The sequence below is a fragment of the Mustela erminea genome, chromosome 2, assembly GCF_009829155.1.
Source record: "Mustela erminea isolate mMusErm1 chromosome 2, mMusErm1.Pri, whole genome shotgun sequence".
Classification (NCBI taxonomy): Eukaryota; Metazoa; Chordata; class Mammalia; order Carnivora; family Mustelidae; genus Mustela; species Mustela erminea.
Window position 1 is genome coordinate 158,837,344 of NC_045615.1, and position 18,482 is coordinate 158,855,825.

Sequence of the window (18,482 nt, forward strand, 5' to 3'; positions counted from 1 at the left end):
AGTCACCACATAGGTCCAGGACTCCCAGGCCATCCCTTATTCCCCTCTAATCCCCAGACCCGAGGAGTTCAGGACTCTCGGGAGGGGCCGGGGCACCGCAGCCATCCCGACGCTCCCTGGAAAACTGCTTCTCTCCGGACACCCCGCGGCCCCGCTTCCTTCCGCTCAGCAAGTGTCCTCTCTGCTCGTCGGTGCTGCTTCTAGAGCACAGACATCCGTCCAGACTGGGACCCCTCCCTGCTCCTTAACTGTCCCCACGGCCGGCTTTGAATCTGGCGTCCGGAGGCGCACAGACGTCCGGCGGCGGGCTCACGACACCGGCTCCCCCCGCGTCCCCGACTCACTCCACTTAGGGGTCTCTGAAAGCAAAAGGCTGAAAATCTACGTGGAAGTTGGAGATGGGGAGGGGGCCTTTGTCCCTCCATCTCTATGAGATCGGGAGAGAAACCCCAAAGCAAATAAATAATACTAATGACGATAAACTAAAATCTCTAAGGGTGTTTCCTTGGCAGCAGGGACTCAGAACAGCGACGGGCAGCAATTTCCACGACGTGGGGAACGAAACCAGAGACGTGTCCCCTCCTCAACCTGTCTCCTCCCGAGGGATCCCGGACCCGAGCGAAGAACCTGGGGCGACCCAGGACCCTGCTCCCCTCCACGCCTTCCCCCTGCCCGGGCCCGGCGCCGCGCCGCACTCCCACCTCCTCCACGTAGGCTGGCGGGTCCCGCTTTATCAGATTCTGCAACTGCGGCAGGTTGCTGGGCAGCTTGTTATTGTTTCTGCTGGACATGTCGGCGGCTGACGGGCTCCGCCACGAATCGTCTCAAGAAACCCCACGCCGCCTGCAGCCGCCAACCGTGTCGGCCGCGTGGGGGACTCCCGCTTCCGAGAATGACCGGAAACAGCGCCAGGGACGCCCGGTAGGCGGCGCCATGTTGGCTCTTTAAAAAAAAAAAAAAAAAAGGCAGAAACCGGAGAGCCTACGGGAGCCTCGGAGTGTCAAATTTACTCCCACCGCCGAATTGCTGATTAGGGGTTTACACGAAGTTTTGATTCCCCCTCCACCGGCAGAGACATTAGTTTATATCGTCATTCTGACACTCCTGTGAAACAAATAGATAAGAATTAATCGTTTTTTAAATCCCACAGCCTAAGGACAGAAGCTTTTTCCTCTGGGAGTAGAGAGCACCATCTATCCCATTTTGGGGGGAGGGGGTGAGCGATGAGTCGCGTGATGCTTTTTTGCTGTAACTTTAAATCGTTTTTGTTTAGTTTTTGGTTGTTTCAACCACCGAAGGTCGCCCGAGGGAAAAGGGGTGTGGCCTGGATAAAATGGAATCGTGCTGACTGATTTTAAAATGCAAATTAATTAGTATGTAAAGGACCGCCCTTGTTATAAGCTTCATAGGGACCCTTCGGGCGCCGGCTGCTGGTCGTTCGGAGAGAACGCGTTTCTGCAGTTGCACGGCGTGCAACAACGAGTGTGGTGAATGAATCCAGAACGACGTAGGCGTTGTTCATGCAAAAATACGCGAGGTCGCTCCCTCCGGGCCAGGCAACGTTCAGGCGCTTGGCTTGCATTCCTCACTTAATCCTCGGAAAAGCCCTCTAAATTAGGATCTGTCATTATCTGCGCTGCGCAGAGGAGGAAGCAGGTCGGGCAAAGTGACTGCCCAAAGTCATACACACTGGTGTGGGAGCTGAAGATTTCCGTGCAGTTTCGGCTGGAACTAGATGAGAAAGAAAAAAAGGAGCCTCACAGCGGTCACCTAGTAACGGATGCGGCCTTGGTAGAGGGACAGTGGTATCCTCTCGCTTAAGAGAAACAATTTCAGGTGCGCCCGGCTGCCTTAGTAGGCCAGAGCATGCCACACTTGATCTCAGGGTTGTCAGTTCAAGCCCCACGTTTTCGGTAGAGATTACTAAAATAAATAAATTTTTAACAAACAAACAAACAAACATCAAATTCACAAAACAGCAACTTCATTTCACTTCAGGTCATCACAGAACTGGATAGAATGAGCCAAAACAAGGTAACTGTAATCACACCTGAGCACAGACAAAATCAAGACTGTGTGCAAACCACCATTAATTTCTCAACTAGGTTTGGAAAATGGCTGTTCTGTTTATTAATTGTTGAGTCAGGTTCTTATGACATTATTAAGAAGGAAATGTAGGCAGTAAAAAAAAAAAATATATATATATATATATATATTTTTATATATATATATATATATATATATATATTTTTTTTTTTTTTTTAAGCCTATTCAGAAGGGCATCTTGCTGGCTCAGTCTGTAGAGCCTGCGATTCTTGATCTCCGCGTGATGAGTTCAAGGCCCATGCTAGGTGTAGATATTATTTACGTGAGTAAATAAATTTAAAAAAAAAACTTTAAAAAAAACCCACTCATAGATTTAAATTAAAAATAAGTCTAGAGTGCCTGGGTGGCTCAGTTGGTTAGGCGACTGCCTTCAGCTCAGGTCATGATCCCGGAGTCCCACATCGAGTTCCTTGCTCCACGGAGAGTCTGCTTCTCCCTCTGACCTTCTCCTCTCTCATGCTCTCTCTCACTGTCTCTCTCTCAAATAAATAAAATCTTTTAAAAAAAGTCTATAGGTTGTATTAGGAAAAAAGTATCCTCAAAATGAAATATATTAAAAAAACTTTTTGAAATTATTTAATAGAATTCCCGTCAAAATCACAAGCTTATGTACTATGATTCTTCCATCACAAAACTATGACATGAATAAAACAGGCAGGCCATATCACAAACTTTTATTTGCCACCTGTATGTCAGGAACTAGGGTAGGTGCTAGGAATCCAAAAATAAACGAGGCATGGGCATTTGCCCTTGGGGAACTCACAGACTGAAAAGGGAGACAAATAGATAAGCACTTTTAAAATGAATAAAAATGTTCTTACAGTAGAGCAGTGGAAGCCATGGAAAGGACAACGCAGCCTAGAGGAACCAGAACGTCCCGTAGTTATGGTACTACTTGATTGAAATCCTTAAAGAAGAGGAGCTTTTCTGGAGGAGGGGAAGAAAGGTTTTCCACACGCAGAAAAAAGCCTGTATAGAGGTACAAAGGCTTGAAAAAGCCTGGTGGATTTAAGGGATGGCCAGAGGTTTGGTGTGACTAAATGTTGGGAACGGGATGTGTAGCCCGGAAGGAGCTGAGAAAAATGAGTGGGGGGAGGTTCTGGAATCTTACTGATGGGAGGGTTTTTGTGCTCGTCTAAGGAGGGCGTGTAAGTCTGCTCAAGAGAAAACGAAGGCTGAGAGTGACTAACTGAATATATATATGTATATATATATATTTAAAATTTACTTATTTTGACAGAGAGAAAAAGAGAGAGAAAGAGAGAGTGAGCACAAGCAGGGGGAGCAGGAGAGGGAAAAGCAGGCTTCCCGCTGAGCAGGGAGCCCGATGAGGGGCTCCATCCCAGGACCCCTCGATCAAGAGCCCAGCAGCTGCTTGACTGAGCCACCCAGGCGCCCCCCCATGTTTAAGTATATAAGCCAGAGCAACACCAAGAAAACTCCATATTCATTTCTATATTTAGAAATACCTATAGAAATATATATATTGAATTGGCAAAGGAACTTTCCATCTTTTTCTGATCCCTAAATAACTTTGACCTGAAGTGAGTTACTCTAGGAAAGAAAATCCCCTTTCTACCTTTGCAGAAGAGACCCTATAATAATTCTAATACGGATCCGATCGTCTGGGTTCAACTGGAGTAAAAATCTCGGTATTACAGGCGCCCAGACTAGGGGCTAGTTTAAGTTTTGATTGCATAAGAAGCACCCTCTTCTCATATCTTTATTTGGGGTGCCTTTTGCGGGAATGTGATATTCCAGACAGCAGCTTGAATGCCAGCCTTGAGCCCTTGAATCTTTCTTACAAGCAGTAGGAAGAAGGGAGATGTGGGAAGGCGAAAGGGTGCAGCTGCCGCTGAAGTAGCCTTACAAGAGTTCCGAACAATGCAGCACTAATGCATTTATCTCCTTGGTCAGAAGTTTGTGAGATGGAGAGTCCTACCAAGGGGTGTTTTGGCCCGGTACAATGAAGCTTTGGCTAAAGGAAGGAGAGATTGTGTTTGTTTTGAAGGATAAGGAAAGGTTTCATGAAGACAGGTATACAGTTGCGTCTTGAAAGCGCGTAGTTTTGATATGGGAGGGGGCTACATAGACGACAAATAATAACTTGATTGAGACAGGCGGTAGCCTCCCAAGTTCATTAGTCTCATCTGTGTAAGAGAACGTCATGAGACTCCTTAGGGAATATTTCCTTCTTTGTAAAAGGAGAATGTTGAACAAACCCAGTTCTCATGCCAGCTTCGTAACTAGAGGTACGATCTATATGATGATCCATGGAAATTTTCCATTAAACTGATGCGAAATATATTCTCTTTACTTATTTAACCTTACATAAAACAATAATACCTGGGAATGATGGGTTTGATGTACTATTGGTTTGATGTGGTATTTTTTGAGCCCATCTAAGGCCAATACCTCTGCTTCCACAGAGGATCCTACCCTTTGTTTTTTTATGAACATGTATTTGTTTTACAGATTTATTAAGAGGTAATTAGTGTGCAAGATATTGGCCATAAAGTGTACAACTTGATGAGTTTTGATATGTGTACGCACCCACAAAATCATTATCACTGGGGCGCCTGGGTGGCTCAGTGGGTTAAAGCCTCTGCCTTCAGCTCAGGTCATGATCTCAGGGTCCTGGGATCGAGCCCTATATCGGGCTCTCTGCTCAGCGGGGAGCCTGCTTCTCTCTCTCTCTCTCTGCCTGCCTCTCTGCCTCCTTGTGATCTCTCTCTGTCAAATAAATAAGTAAAATCTTAAAAAAAAAATCATTATCACCATCAAGATAATGAATATATCCATTATCCCAAGTTTCCTTGTGCTCCATTGTCCCCAAACATGCAATTTTCTTTCTGTCACCATAGATTGCATTTGTAGAAATGTTATATGAATGGAATCAGGCATTTTTTCTCTCTCTCTCTTTTTTTAAAAGTTTTTATTTATCTTTTTGAGACAGGGAAAGAAAGAGAAAGAGAGCCAAAAGGAGTGGATGCAAGGAGCAGAGTGAGAAGTGGACTCCCCTCCGAGCAGGGAGCCCTACACGGGGCTCTCTGGGATCACGACCTGAGCCAAAGGCAGAGGCTTCACTGACTGAGCCACCGAGGCGCCCCATACATTATTCTTTTGTGTCGGACTTCTTTCATTTAGTATAATAATTTTTTTAATGAAAGATTTTGGGGTTTTGTTTTTGTTTTTTTCTTTTTAGATTTTATTGATTTACTTGAGAGAGACAATGAGCACAAGTGGAGGGAGTGGCAGACAGAGGGAGACTGAGAAGCAGACTCCCTGGGAGTTGGACATGAAACTCGATTCCAAGACCCTGGGATCATGACCAGAGCTGCAGGCAGATGCTTAACCGACTGAGCCCCTCAGGTGCCCCTGGCATAATAATTTTGAAATGCATCTGTGCTGTGTATGTATATCAATAGTCATTCCTTTAATTCTTTAGTAATATTCTATCATATGTGTATAATGCAATTTGTTTGCCCATTTACCTGTTGACTGTTTGAATTATTCCCAGGTTCTGGCAATCAATATTTGTGTTAGTCTTTATGCAGGCATACATTTGCATTTCTCTTGGGGAATGCCTAGGAGTGGATGGTTGGATCATATGATAGGTTTTATTTAACTTTTTAAGAAACTGCCAACCAGTCCTTTGCTTCCACCATTCCACTAAAACTGTTTTCATCAAGATCACCAGTCACCCTGATGTTGCTAAATTCAATGGTCAATTTTCATCCTTTTATCTTATCTGCAGCATTGGATACAGTTGGTCTCTCCCTCCTGGAAATATGTTTGGTAACTGACATTTAACTGGTCTCTGCTTCTTCCTTTGCCCCCCCCATTATATGTGTCCTTATAGCGGTGGTTGGAGGGACCCTTAAATGGATCAAGATACCCCCCCCAGCTTCTGTCCTCACTCAGATTTATTTTTTTTTAAGATTTTGTTTAGACAGAGAGAGATCACAAGTAGGCAGAGAGGCAGGCAGAGAGAGAGGGGGAAGCAGGCTCCCTGCTGAGCAGAGAACCCGATGTGGGGCTCAAGACCCTGAGATCATGACCCGAGCTGAAGGCAGAGGCTTAACACACTGAGCCACCCAGGTGCCCCCTCACTCAGATTTAAAGCTAATGTCCTTGACTTTGTATCCTGCCATGTTGCTGAATTGTTGTATGAGTTCTAGTAGTTTGGGGGTGGAGTCTTTTGGTTTTTCCATATAAAGAATCATGTCATCTGCGAAGAGAGAGAGTTTGACTTCTTCATTCCCAATTTGGATACCTTTTATTTCTCTTTGTTGTCTGATTGCTGTTGCTAGGACTTCTAATACTATGTTGAACAAGAGTGGTGAGAGTGGGCATCCTTGTCGTGTTCCTGATCTCAACGGGAAGGCTGCAAGCTTTTTCCCATTGAGGATGATATTTGCTGTGGGTCTTTCATAGATAGATCTGTGGAAAGAACCAAGATGCCCTTCAACGGACGAATGGATAAGAAAAATGTGGTCCATATACACTATGGAGTATTATGCCTCCATCAGAAAGGACGAATACCCAACTTCTGTAGCAACATGGACGGGACTGGAAGAGATGATGCTGAGTGAAATAAGTCAAGCAGAGAGAGTCAATTATCATATGGTTTCACTTACTTGTGGAGCATAACAAATAACATGGAGGACAAGGGGAGATGGAGAGGAGAAGGGGGTTGGGGGAAATTGGAAGGGGAGGTGAACCATGAGAGACTATGGACTCTGAAAAACAATCTGAGGGGTTTGAAGCGGCGGGGGGGGTGGGTGGGAGGTCGGGGAACCAGGTGGTGGGTATTATAGAGGGCATGGATTGCATGGAGCACTGGTGTGGTGCAAAAACAATGAACACTGTTACGCTGAAAATAAACAAAAAAAATAAAAAAAAAATAAATAAAGCTAATGTCCTTGAGTGGCAGAGAAGGGCAGACATAATCTAACCCCACACTCCCTCTCTTGTCTCCCATCACACTTCCCTTTGTCCACTCCGTCCAGACATAATAGCCTCCTGTCTTCAATGTGTCAAGCCTCAGGGCCTTTCCACTTGCTGTTTCCTTTTTTTTTTTTTCCTTGAAGATTTATTTATTTTGAGAGAGAGAGAGAGAGAGAGAGAGAGAAAGAGCACATGACAGGTGGGGCATAGGTAGAGAGAGAGAGAAAGAGAGAATTTCAAGCACACTCCCTGCTGAGCGTGGAGCCCAACACAGGGCTTAATGACCCTGAGATCATGACCTGAGCTGAAACCAAGAAATCAAGAGTCAGATGTTCAACCAACTGAGCCATCCAGGTGCACCTCCCAGCTTTTTAAAAAGATTCTTCAAATCTATTTTTAAAGAGATTTTTAAAATTCTGTTAGAAATACATTTGCTTTTTAAATTAATTAATTAATTAATAATTTCAAGTTTTTATTTAAATTCTAGTTAGGTGACATATAGTGAAATACTGGTTTCAGCTATAGAATTCCGTGATTCCTCACTTGTGTCTCACACCCAGGGCTCATCACAAGCGCCTCCTCTGGCATAAGCACCCCAACCCTCGCTCCCTCGCTCTCCTCACGGGTCTGCTCAAGAGACCCCTTGCTAGCGAGGCCTTCCCGGACTTCCCACTCTGCCTGCCACTCCCCACCTCCTTCTTCTGCTCTGTTGTTCTCCATTGCTCTTGTAAGCCTCTGTCCTAGTGTGTATTCACCAGCTCCGTTGTCTCTCACTGTCTGCCACTAGAGTATGACGACGGCGACTTTGTTTTGTTCACTGTTCGATCCTCCACACTCACGGCAATATGTGGCACATAGTAAGTCATCAGTTAATATTTGTTGAATGAATAAATACACGGTCTCTTGTGTCTTCCGCCTCTTTAGTTGAGCGATTTGATTTACTAAAGTAACAACTTAAAAAATATCTTAGACATCCGCAGGCAAAATTTACTTCAAGATCAGTAAGTGGCTAACACGTGAATTCTAATTATTGTCTCTCTTTTAGAAACCAGTAATAGCAATCATGTTTAGAAAAGCCAGGCATGTGTTTAGTCCTTTTCTAATTAAAATATCTTGTTTTTAAGAACTATTAGATTAGCCACTGGAGGGAGCTCATGCATTTTTTTAAACAAGAAAACTTTACCATTTGCCAAAATGACCAAGGGCAAACGTAACGGCAAATTTCTTTTCAAGGTTAATATAATTTTTTTTTCTCTGAAACAACCACAGCCAAGTTCTTACGTCAAAATATTCCTCAAGATCGGTTTAGTGACTTTCCTTTTTATGTCTTTATACTTCAGACTTCAAAGGGTGATAACATTTCAGTTGGATTTGGAAGATACTCAGTGATTTTGTGATAGTGAGAATAGCTCCTTTGAAGATAAAACTGCAGCGCATTATATCAATATTTAATCTCATAAAGGGTACAGAAGCAGAAGCTGGCTCTTATCCTTTTGCCAGATATCTTGGGTGTGCCAGATAAAATCAATGCAGTTCATTGCCTTATTCTGTAAGATCTGCTGTTACTGCTGGATTAATTTAGAAAATGTAAAGACTATTAATGTGGTTGAGTCTGGGTCTTCCTGATTTTCACTGTCAGAGGAACCCATTCAGAAAATTCCCATCTTGGACCCAAGATGTTCTAATACCACTATATAATTCTTCTATCGCATGAGAAATAAAATATATGTGCTGCCAAAGTGAGCGCAACATGAGAAATAAAATAGACTATGGCTAATTTTTTGTTTGTTTTGTTTTAGCAAAGTATACAAACATTTTGGGGTCCCATTCAAGAAGACAAGTTGCTAGAAGGGGAGAGAAGATGTCACATGTATAAATTCTCTTTCTTTGCTGATAAATTATCCTTGCTTTTTTTTTTTTCTTCTTTCTCTCAATATTAGGAAAAAACATAGGGCCTCTCTGTGGCCCAAATGATATGAAGGTTGTGGTGAGATATTCTCAAGGACCTGCAACCTCAAGGATCACATTTATTTTAGGAAATAAATCAAAGTGATGAGAACACTTTTCTCCTTTCCTATTGAGGAAGGTCATTGAAAGATAAGACTGCCAGTGGACCTGTGAGCTGGACCTGGGAGATCGGAGGCTCCTCACCCCCTGTCCACATTCCGATGTGGGTTTCGCTTGCTTTTCCAGCTCTGGGAGGCTGCTCCAAGGACGTAGCCTTGAGATAATGGTGTGATGTTGAGAACACCTGCACAGTATATGGGACAGAACTCAATCAAGGCCTCTTTATAAACTTTTAGGATTTGGTGGGCTAGTGGGGATCCATTCATCCTGCTGCTGCCCAAGACAAACCTAGTGTGTAAGTTCCCTTTATTTACTAAAACTGCTACCTACCAACCTGGAGTAGCCTGCCTCATGCACTGGTCTCTCCCTGACGTCGGCGTGAAGGGGGCTGGTCTCAGATTACACCAAGGATGCTCTAGGGAGAGCTGTGAACTTCTACCTTCCGCAGAATGTTCTTCTTAGTTACAAAAGGAATAGCATCGGGACGCCTGGGTGGCTCAGTGGGTTAAGCCGCTGCTTTCGGCTCAGGTCATGATCCCGGGGTCTTGGGATTGAGTCCTGCATCGGGCTCCTTGCTTGGCACAGAACCTGCTTCTCTCGCTGCCTCTGCCTGCCTCTCTGCCTGCTTGTGTGTACTCGCTCTCTCTCTCTCTCTCTTTCTGGCAAATAAATAAAATCTTAACAACAAAAAAAACCCACAAAAGGAATAGCATCCCCTCTGTTGTCTGAACCCCCCTCCTCGACCTGAGAGACCCACAGAAAGTCACTGAATGGTTGGAAACTCTCACTTTCAGGCAGAGGAATGGAGCAATATAGAAAGAACCTGGACATTACTTAGCATTGTATTTGATAGGAGATTAAGAAATAATGAAATCCTTAGAAATTCTTTTCTAATTTCTATCTCATTGCTATCAAAATAAGCTAAAATAGCCCAAGACCAGAGAAGTAGTCTTCTCGCATTTTGGCAGTCCTAGATTAGTTCCCTACAGAAGTTTATTTATTTATTTTTTTAAAAAGATTTATTTATTTATTTGACAGACAGGGATCACAAGCAGGCAGAGAGGCAGGCAGACAGAGAGAGGAGGGAGCAGACTCTCCGCAGAGCAGAGAGCCCGATGCGGGGCTCGATCCCAGGACACTGGGATCATGACCTGAGCCGAAGGCAGAGGCTTTAACCCACTGAGCCACCCAGGCGCCCCCCAGCAGTTTATTTTTGAATATAAACATAGTTAAAGAGCGCTGGGAGCATCATTGTAAAATGTGGCCAGGTGAAGCCATCAGGTAGCCATTAAGTCAAAACTATGGTGCACTGGAGAGAAGAGTGAACACTGAATGCTTTGCAAGACACTTTAGAGGTCCTAGTTCCTCATGCTTTAGTTCACAGAGGAGTAAACTGCTACTTGGAGAGGCCAGGAGACTTGCCAGAACTACTCGGCCAGTGTGTGGCAGACAGGTAACATCACTTCCTTTCCAGAATCTTCCTTGTACTTTCGTCTGTAAGCTTCCTCCCGGTGTTAAAAGTCTGTGTTTGGGGATGTAGGAGAGAATAATAAAAGGGGGCATGGGTGGCTCAGTGGGTTAAAGCCTCTGCCTTTGGCTGAGGTCATGATCCCAGGGTCGTGGGATCGAGCCCCGCATCGGGTTCTCTGCTCAGCAGGGAGTCTGCTTCCCCCTCTCTCTCTACCTCTCTGCCTACTTGTGATCTCTGTCTGTCAAGTAAATAAATAATAATAAAAAAAGAATGATAAAAATAATGCAGCTAACACTTAGTGATCAAAATGAAAAGTGTATGTAACCTGTGTCATTTGGGTTCTCTGAGAAGCAGGCATAGAGGTAGAATCGGACGTACCAGAGGTTTACGGGAGGTAACCCTCACAAAAATAAAACAGGGGGGCAGCAGAACTGGGCAGAGATAGCCTCAGACTGTGAGGCAGATCTAACAAAGTCTTAGTTGACCCGGTGGGGAGCTCCCCGGTAAAGACTGCCCAGGAGGGGAATCCTGCCTTTGGCAAACATGGCCAGGCCCTAGGGCTCTTTCTGTACTCAGTCGTTGGCTGGAAGCTGCCCAGTAAGAACATGGCCCGAAACCGGACAGGAGCCAGGCTGCGGCTAACCGGCCTGCTTGTCGCTGAAGGGCAGGGTCTTTCTTGCTCTGAGCAGCACACCTCCGTGGCCGCCACATAACCCGAGTGGCCCCCAAATGCTCTAGCCTTCTGGAGTCACCTTCAGCATCCGCGTAGGGTGACGAAAGCCTCTATCCACCAGTGAGAAATCCAAAAGCTTTCCCGGTATTTCCAGAGTCCCAGGAAGGCTCACATTCAACATGGAACCTTGCACGGCAACGTTTTAGAGCAGGTCATCCTGAGCCAGGGAACCTCCCGCGGCCCGTCTCTACCTTTACTCCAGCTTGCTATGCCCCTTCCCATCTCGGCCCCCTGCCTCTCTTTTAGCTGTTCCAGAATCCCCAACACCCTCCCCAGCTGCCAGAGACAATTCCTGTTTCTTTATTTTTCAGAGAAATTGAGCTCACTCTTGCTTTAATTTCCATTCCACAAAAACTCCTATGCCAATCTGGTCCTCATCCAAGGCTCCAGGCCAGAGATATCGATCTGCTTTGAGGTCAGTTCTGCTGCTGGTAATTTATGGAAATGATTGATCACAATTTTAAGTAACAAAACTTATTTCCTGGTATGTGTTTTATTTTTGACATTTCTCTCATAATTACAGATTTTGGTGTTCAGTTCCTCCTCTGGAGGAATTTCAGTGTGTCTGATGGTTAAGAAAGGCTTGAGCCTAATGGGTCCTGAGCTCTACACAGATGGGAGAGGCCAGGCTTTGTCCCCTCAAGATGGAAATACCAGCAACCCCCCATCCTTTCTATAGCAAAGTGAATTCTTTATGAAAACAGTCAACTTGAAACAGTATAATAAAATACTATATTTAAAGAATGAAATTTCTTTATTCATATAGCAAGCTTTTAAAAAAAGATTTATTTATTTTAGAGAAAGAGAGAGCATGAGCAGGGGGAGGGGCAGCGGGAGAAGGAGAGAGAGAGAGAGAGAGAGAGAGAGAGAGAAGGCACTCCCCACTCTCCATACTCCCCTCTGAGTGCGGGGCCTGACCCAGGGCTCCATCCCATAATCCCACCATCCTGAGCTAAAATCAAGAGCCTGATGCTTAACTCACTGGGCCACCCAGGCACCCCTCATATAGCAAGCTTTTAAAGAGAGCAAATAGTTATGGAGAATTTGACATCTTTCCCTCTAATCTTGTATCAGTTTGGTCCATTTCATAATGTTATTCATAGACTTAGATTTAAGGCTCTTTGTGATTTAATTACTTCCTTAAAATGTAGGGTCAAAAATCCTCTGGGGAACTTTTAAATAACTTCCTATCAAAATGCCTCAAGTGATCTTGGCTTAGTGACTACCAAGAACCTCATTAACTCCTTATCAGCAGGGAAGGTTGCTTTTCCCCCCTATCGCTTAATTTCATCTTCTCTCTATACAGGCCAAAAAAGGAAGCATCTGTAATTGCAACCCCCCCCACCCCCCCCCACCCCCGTAGCCTCCTTTCTTTGAAGAAAGTAACTTTCTGTTTTCCCAGGACGGATAAAGAAATCTCAAATAGCTTTCCCAACGAACTGACCTAGAGATCACTGATGTTTAAAGTCACAAGCACAGTTTACTGACTAAATATTTTACTGATTTCTTTACCAGCTGTTCTAATACAAAAACTTTGTTCAGATGCAAACTGCTTTCTGGTAGAGCAAAATAATTTAAATTTTAAATCAGGGAAAGATTCTTAAAGTTTATGCCAGGGTAGTCATAGTGGGAGGATTTCAGGGTTTCCAGGAGCATCCTGGGATGGAGTCCTGGCTGGGATAGGAAAGCCAGATTTGAATCATGAATTGGGTGGGAGTCAGACGGGGGTGAGGGGTGAGGGGAACAAATGAATAAAAGAGAATCAGCAAAGCTGAAGGCAGAAGTGAGCGTGGAAATTTTAAATAATAGCGGTGAGAGTAGTTGCGAGTGATTTGGGAAAGGCCTAGAAGAAAATTTATGGTGAAGCATACGTCATTTAAGTAAAAAAAATACATATTAAGTCCTTCCAAATTGCCAGGCTCTGGTCTAGGCACTGTGGGTGCGGGGGTGAAGAGGATGACGTTTTCTGCGTCAGGAAACTTAAACTGGCGTTTGTGGTGGGGGGGGGGGGGCTGGCAATTATCACAAAAGTTACCTTTAAATATTTAAAATATATAAATGTATTTAAAATTCCAGATTGTGATGAAGTTTGATTGATTTATCAGATTGTGATAAAGGAGAATGAAACATATTACAGTTTCCAGATCTTCAAAATTGTGTGTCCTTTTAGATAAAATTATAATAGGCATCCTCGGCATGTGTGTCTTATTCTTTGGTTAGTTTATGTTGGCATTCTTAATATTATCTCCCGTATGAATTTCTTAGTAGGAATCTTTTAAAGCTGCTGGCCCGTTTTGTGAAGGATGGCTCTGTTAGCACTCTATTTTATAATCCTCCTAATCCCAGGTCTGTTTAGAGGTAGCCAGAGAAGGCGGCGCCCCCGTAAGTGGCAATCCATCGTTGCAATGTCTGGAAGTGACCGGATGGGGGCGTGTGTCAATGTCTTCCAGTTGTGGGTGTCTCACTTTTTGCTCAGGAAAGCTCCACAAGATACGACCACCTGACAAATGTACTGAGTGAAGCTGGGTTCAGATTTAGAGACCTCAGTTTTTTCTTTATAAAAATTTTTTTCTTTAAGGAAAAATGTTATAAATATTCTCATTTCATCTGTTCTAGAGGGTACGCATGCCCGACTTTGGAAAGCACTACAGTAGAGAGGGTTTGGGGACATGATGGCTATTTCATTGAGCTTGAGAAGGGACAGAGACTCTGGGACTTGACATTTGAGCTGATACTCAGATGATGAGGCAGGAACAGTCAGGCAAAGAAGGCGGCACCGGTATCAGGGAAGCAGAGGCTATCGGAGTATTACGGGAATAAGGGGTTTACTGTAGGAATCAGGTCTTTCGCAATGAGGAAGGATCTTTGGAAGTAAAAGTCTGGGAGCATATTCAGGGACTTGGACAAAGGTTCACCGATCAACTCTTCAGAAGCACTGGGACAGCTGGACAAATCCAACCTTGTACGAAAATCCAAGAGGCCTTAACCCATCCCGTGCCACAGTGGGACTGCTAGTGGCCTATGGGGAGCGGTTGCTTCTGTGTGATAACAGCCTCTGTGGGTGCACTTCCAAGTATCCGGTGGAGGCTGTGGGCCGGTTGTTAGTCGCAATGACAAGTTTGTCATTTTATCTAATCAAGAGTAATGGCCACTCCCTCACTCCCGGCTTCCAAACCTCACCGAAGTGCCTCTTGGGTTAATTCTGACTTAGAACCACACAGCTAAGGAGATTCTGGGAAACAGAGTTCCCACGTGAACCAAGTTGGTATAGCATAACCCAGCATGACAGGGAACAGCATGTGCCAAGGCCATGGGAAGGAAATGAACTCAGGTGCTGGAGAGACAGAAAGATGAGGCTGAGGCCCAGTTAGGGAAGGGGAGGATGGAGGGAGCGTGTCAGAAAAGCAGGCAGGGCCTAGACGCAAAGGGGTTTGCAGGGCCTGGTATGTATAATTATAAATAATTAATTATAATTTATATAATTATAAATTTATAATTTATATAATTTATATTTATATAATTTATAATATATAATTAAATTTTATATAATATATAATTAAAATTATATAATATATATAATATATATAATTTATATAATATACAATTAAATTTTATATAATATATAATTAAATTTATATTTATATAATTATAAATATAATTTATATAAATTATAATTTATATTTATATAATTTTTATATATTTATATAAATATATAATATTTATATAATTTATATAATTATAAATTATAGTATTGCAGTATAGTATAGTATAGTATGTATAATTATAAATTATAGTATTTTAAGCAAAGGGGTGATATCCTATGAGTTGTACTTTGGAAGGATTATTCTGGCCATCAGAATGGTAAGGAAAAGAAAATTTGATCAAAAGAGACAGGAGAGGGTACCTGGGTGGCTCAGTGGGTGAAGCCTCTGCCTTCGGCTCGGGTTGTGATCTCAGGGTCCTGGGATCGAGTCCCGCATCGGGCTTTCTGCTCAGCAGGGAGCCTGCCTCTCGCCCCCGTTGTTGTAGTCTAGGAAAGGGACAATAATGGCCTGGACTATGAGAATAAAAATGTAGATACAGAGAACTTGTCAGATGAGCTTTGGGCCTTTTCCAACGTATTTTTTTCAGTCCTGGGAACATCTCTCTGTGTATGAGATGTGGAACCCTCTGTTGCAAGGGAGGTACCCCAGAGGTGAGTGGTTACTAAGGGTTGGGACTGATGCCAAGTACTTTCTGTGCATCAGATCTATGCCGGGCCCGTTCCTCACAACAATTCTGAATGAGGAAACTGGTGCACAGGCAGGTTAAGCAGTGAACTTGAACAAGCTCATGTAGATAGTAAGTGGTGGGCTTCTGATCTGAACCCAGGTATCTCAGAATCCAGAATCATAGCTCCTTCCACAGCCTCCTGCAGTCTCTCAGCTTAAAGCCCTTGCGGGGAGTCATGTCCATCGTCAGCGGTTGCTTCCTGTCCAAACATCACACCTTCTGGCCGCCTCTCACGTATACATCAAATGGACAAGGCTGATAGTCTTTGGACATTCTCAACTTTCTTAGTCCACACTGCGCAACATCTTTAACTTCGTTTCCTGGACCCTTAAAGAACTTCTCTAATGTTTAGATCTCCACTAAAACTAAATGAGGCCTTATGGTATTTAAATATATATACTTTCAGGATATGGAAAAGAGGGCATCTTTTGTTTCCTAGGTGTATATCTCACTGAAATAGCTTTATCTTTCAGGATTAGGAAATAAACTGCTTTCTACACAACTCTTCAAAGTCAATGCTGCTTTAAGGCATTGTCGTCATATTATCAGTTGAAGTTTTTTTTCTGTCCTCAAAGAAGTCCTTGTCTTTATCTCAATTATACACTATCTGACGCGGAAGAAAATGAATAAGGACACATGAGAATTACCGTTAAATGTGTTAACAGTTGAGGTATGTGTTCAAGACACTAAAAAAAAAAATCTGTATTTCTTTTCTGATCAATGGTCTTTTTATTGATGCTATTGTCTTTTAACAAAGAAAATATTTGAAAGCACAAGCTATATATGCCAAAACTGATTTGAACTTAATTATTGCTCAGAGAGTATACGTGTATATATAAGTAATGAATGATTATCATGTTATACATGTCATAGGTACTTAGTCAAAGATGTGGTCTCTGGTTATTTGTTATGCACGATCCATTTTTTTTTAAAGATTTTATTTATTTGAGAGAATGTGAGAGAGAGAGAGCGAGCGAGCATGAGATGGGGGAGGGTCAGAGGGAAAAGCAGACTCCCAGCTGAGCAGAGAGCTTGATGTGGTGCTTGATCCTGGCACTCCAGGATCATGACCTGAGCTGAAGGCAGTCACTTACCCCATCGAGCCACCCATGCACCCTGCACTACCCACTTTACTTGTGAGACACATGGTAACTGGGTCCAAATCCTCAAACTATGGAATGTTCAGAGTTTTCAGGGGTTACATATTGAAGAAGCCGAAGAGTTTCACCATTAGATATGATGCTGTTTGGATGGGATCACCTCTAGGCAGCACTAGAAATCTGCAATGTTAGAGGTGACAAAGTCTGGCAGAGTAGGGGTAAGTTTAAATTCTGGCCAGAGATGTTCTCTCCTACACAATTCACTGAACCTGCTCTTCAAGAGGGTTTCTAAGCCCTGTTGAAGCTAAATGGGCACCAGCCATGCCTCCGTGAGCAGCATTTCCTCTTTGTGTCTTAATACTCACCCTTCCTCTGAGACCTGGTATGGTAATTGATAATCACAAAACTCTACAAACTTTGAAATACTCTACAAACTCTCAAACGGACAATGACATTTATAGCTACCTAAAATGAGTTTTCAAAAGGCACTTGGTGGCTTTCTTGTCAGACATAGAAAACAGGCATGTCAGGAATGGTACTGGAGGAATTTTTGTACTGGGTGGGGAGAAGTTGCACAAAGCTCCTTCCTACTGTAAATTCTATGATTCTAGGCATCCAGTACTATTTCATAAAAACAGTTCAGAATATCCGGTGATTAAACATTTTCTTCCTATTTGCTGGAGAGGCCAAGTTCACATCCTGTCCTAAGGCAAGACTGTTGCATCACCCCCATTCCTGCAGTGACAATGGTCTGAACATAAGGAATAAAAGAGGTTACCAGGGGTTAGACAATGCGGAGTAGCCAGTATGGCTAGTTCCTGCTCTGAGATGGTCTGGTTGCCCTCCTACCTGTCAAAACTGCAACTGACAAGTTAGTCCAAACCTAGTTCACAGTCTGCTAGGCATGGTGACAGATTCAAGGAAGTAAACAGTGGTTGGCTGCCCTCAAGGAGCTGGCAATCTGGTTGGAGAAATAGAATCAACATGCAAAAACTAATTAGAGAACAGTCAAGTGCTCAACGGTATGGTACTGAACACAAGCGAAAGGAGAGTTTTAAGAGAATTCGAATGTCCAGAAGGTTTTGTTTAGGAGGCAGGATTAAACCGAGCCAAAGACTGGTCCAAGTAGGATCAGTAGGGAGAAGGCGGCATTCTTGTGGAGTGCTGGGGAAAGAGTGATGAGGAGTAGAGCCAGGTGAGTGACCTGTGTAGCTGAGACAGTGAGTACAGGCTTGAAGCAACGATCAACAGTGAGACATACAGTGTGAGCTCGGGCAGCTAAGATGGGGTCCCATGTCCTCAGAAGCTGGACATAAGCTTCTGAAAGCCAAGTGCTAGTGTTCTTCAGTGGTGGTCCCCAGAAACAACCGCCATGGGTCTCTCAGAAACACTGTGAGACCTATAGGCAGGTTCAAGTACAGACGCTAAATGGCCTGGCCGCTTGGTGAGGTCCAGCTCGGTTCCAAATTACTTGGCTTCCTAACATGTGGACAGGCTGGAGCTTACAGGCATGTGCTTCAGAATATCCTCTGGAGGCTGGAATTTGTGGCCTGGGAAGTACAGGGCTGCTCTTCCAGGCAGCTGTTGTGTGTGGGATAGGACCGCGTACAGGATGTGATTGTGCGTGCATCTGTCCAGATGTGGGTGTTAAGACCATGATCTTCAGCATGATGCAAGTCAGTGGGTTGGTAGTAGAAGAACAAAGTCCAACTGTAGCCTGTAACAACTCTCTATATTTGGATTTTAAAAGCAACTTTCTAGCTTTAATTACAATTTCACAACA

General features: G+C 43.7%; 1 protein-coding gene across 1 annotated transcript in view; it reads right to left on the reverse strand.

The window, feature by feature from the left end:
• Window positions 1-936, reverse strand: part of SDAD1 (SDA1 domain containing 1) — a 28,531-nt gene extending 27,595 nt beyond the window's left edge. Inside the window, exon 1 of the mRNA XM_032334607.1 lies at window positions 702-936. Within this exon, the coding sequence (XP_032190498.1) occupies window positions 702-791 (90 nt within the window). The 5' untranslated portion in view covers window positions 792-936. The remainder of the gene's footprint in view (window positions 1-701) is intronic.
• Between the last annotated feature and the right edge of the window lie 17,546 nt (window positions 937-18,482).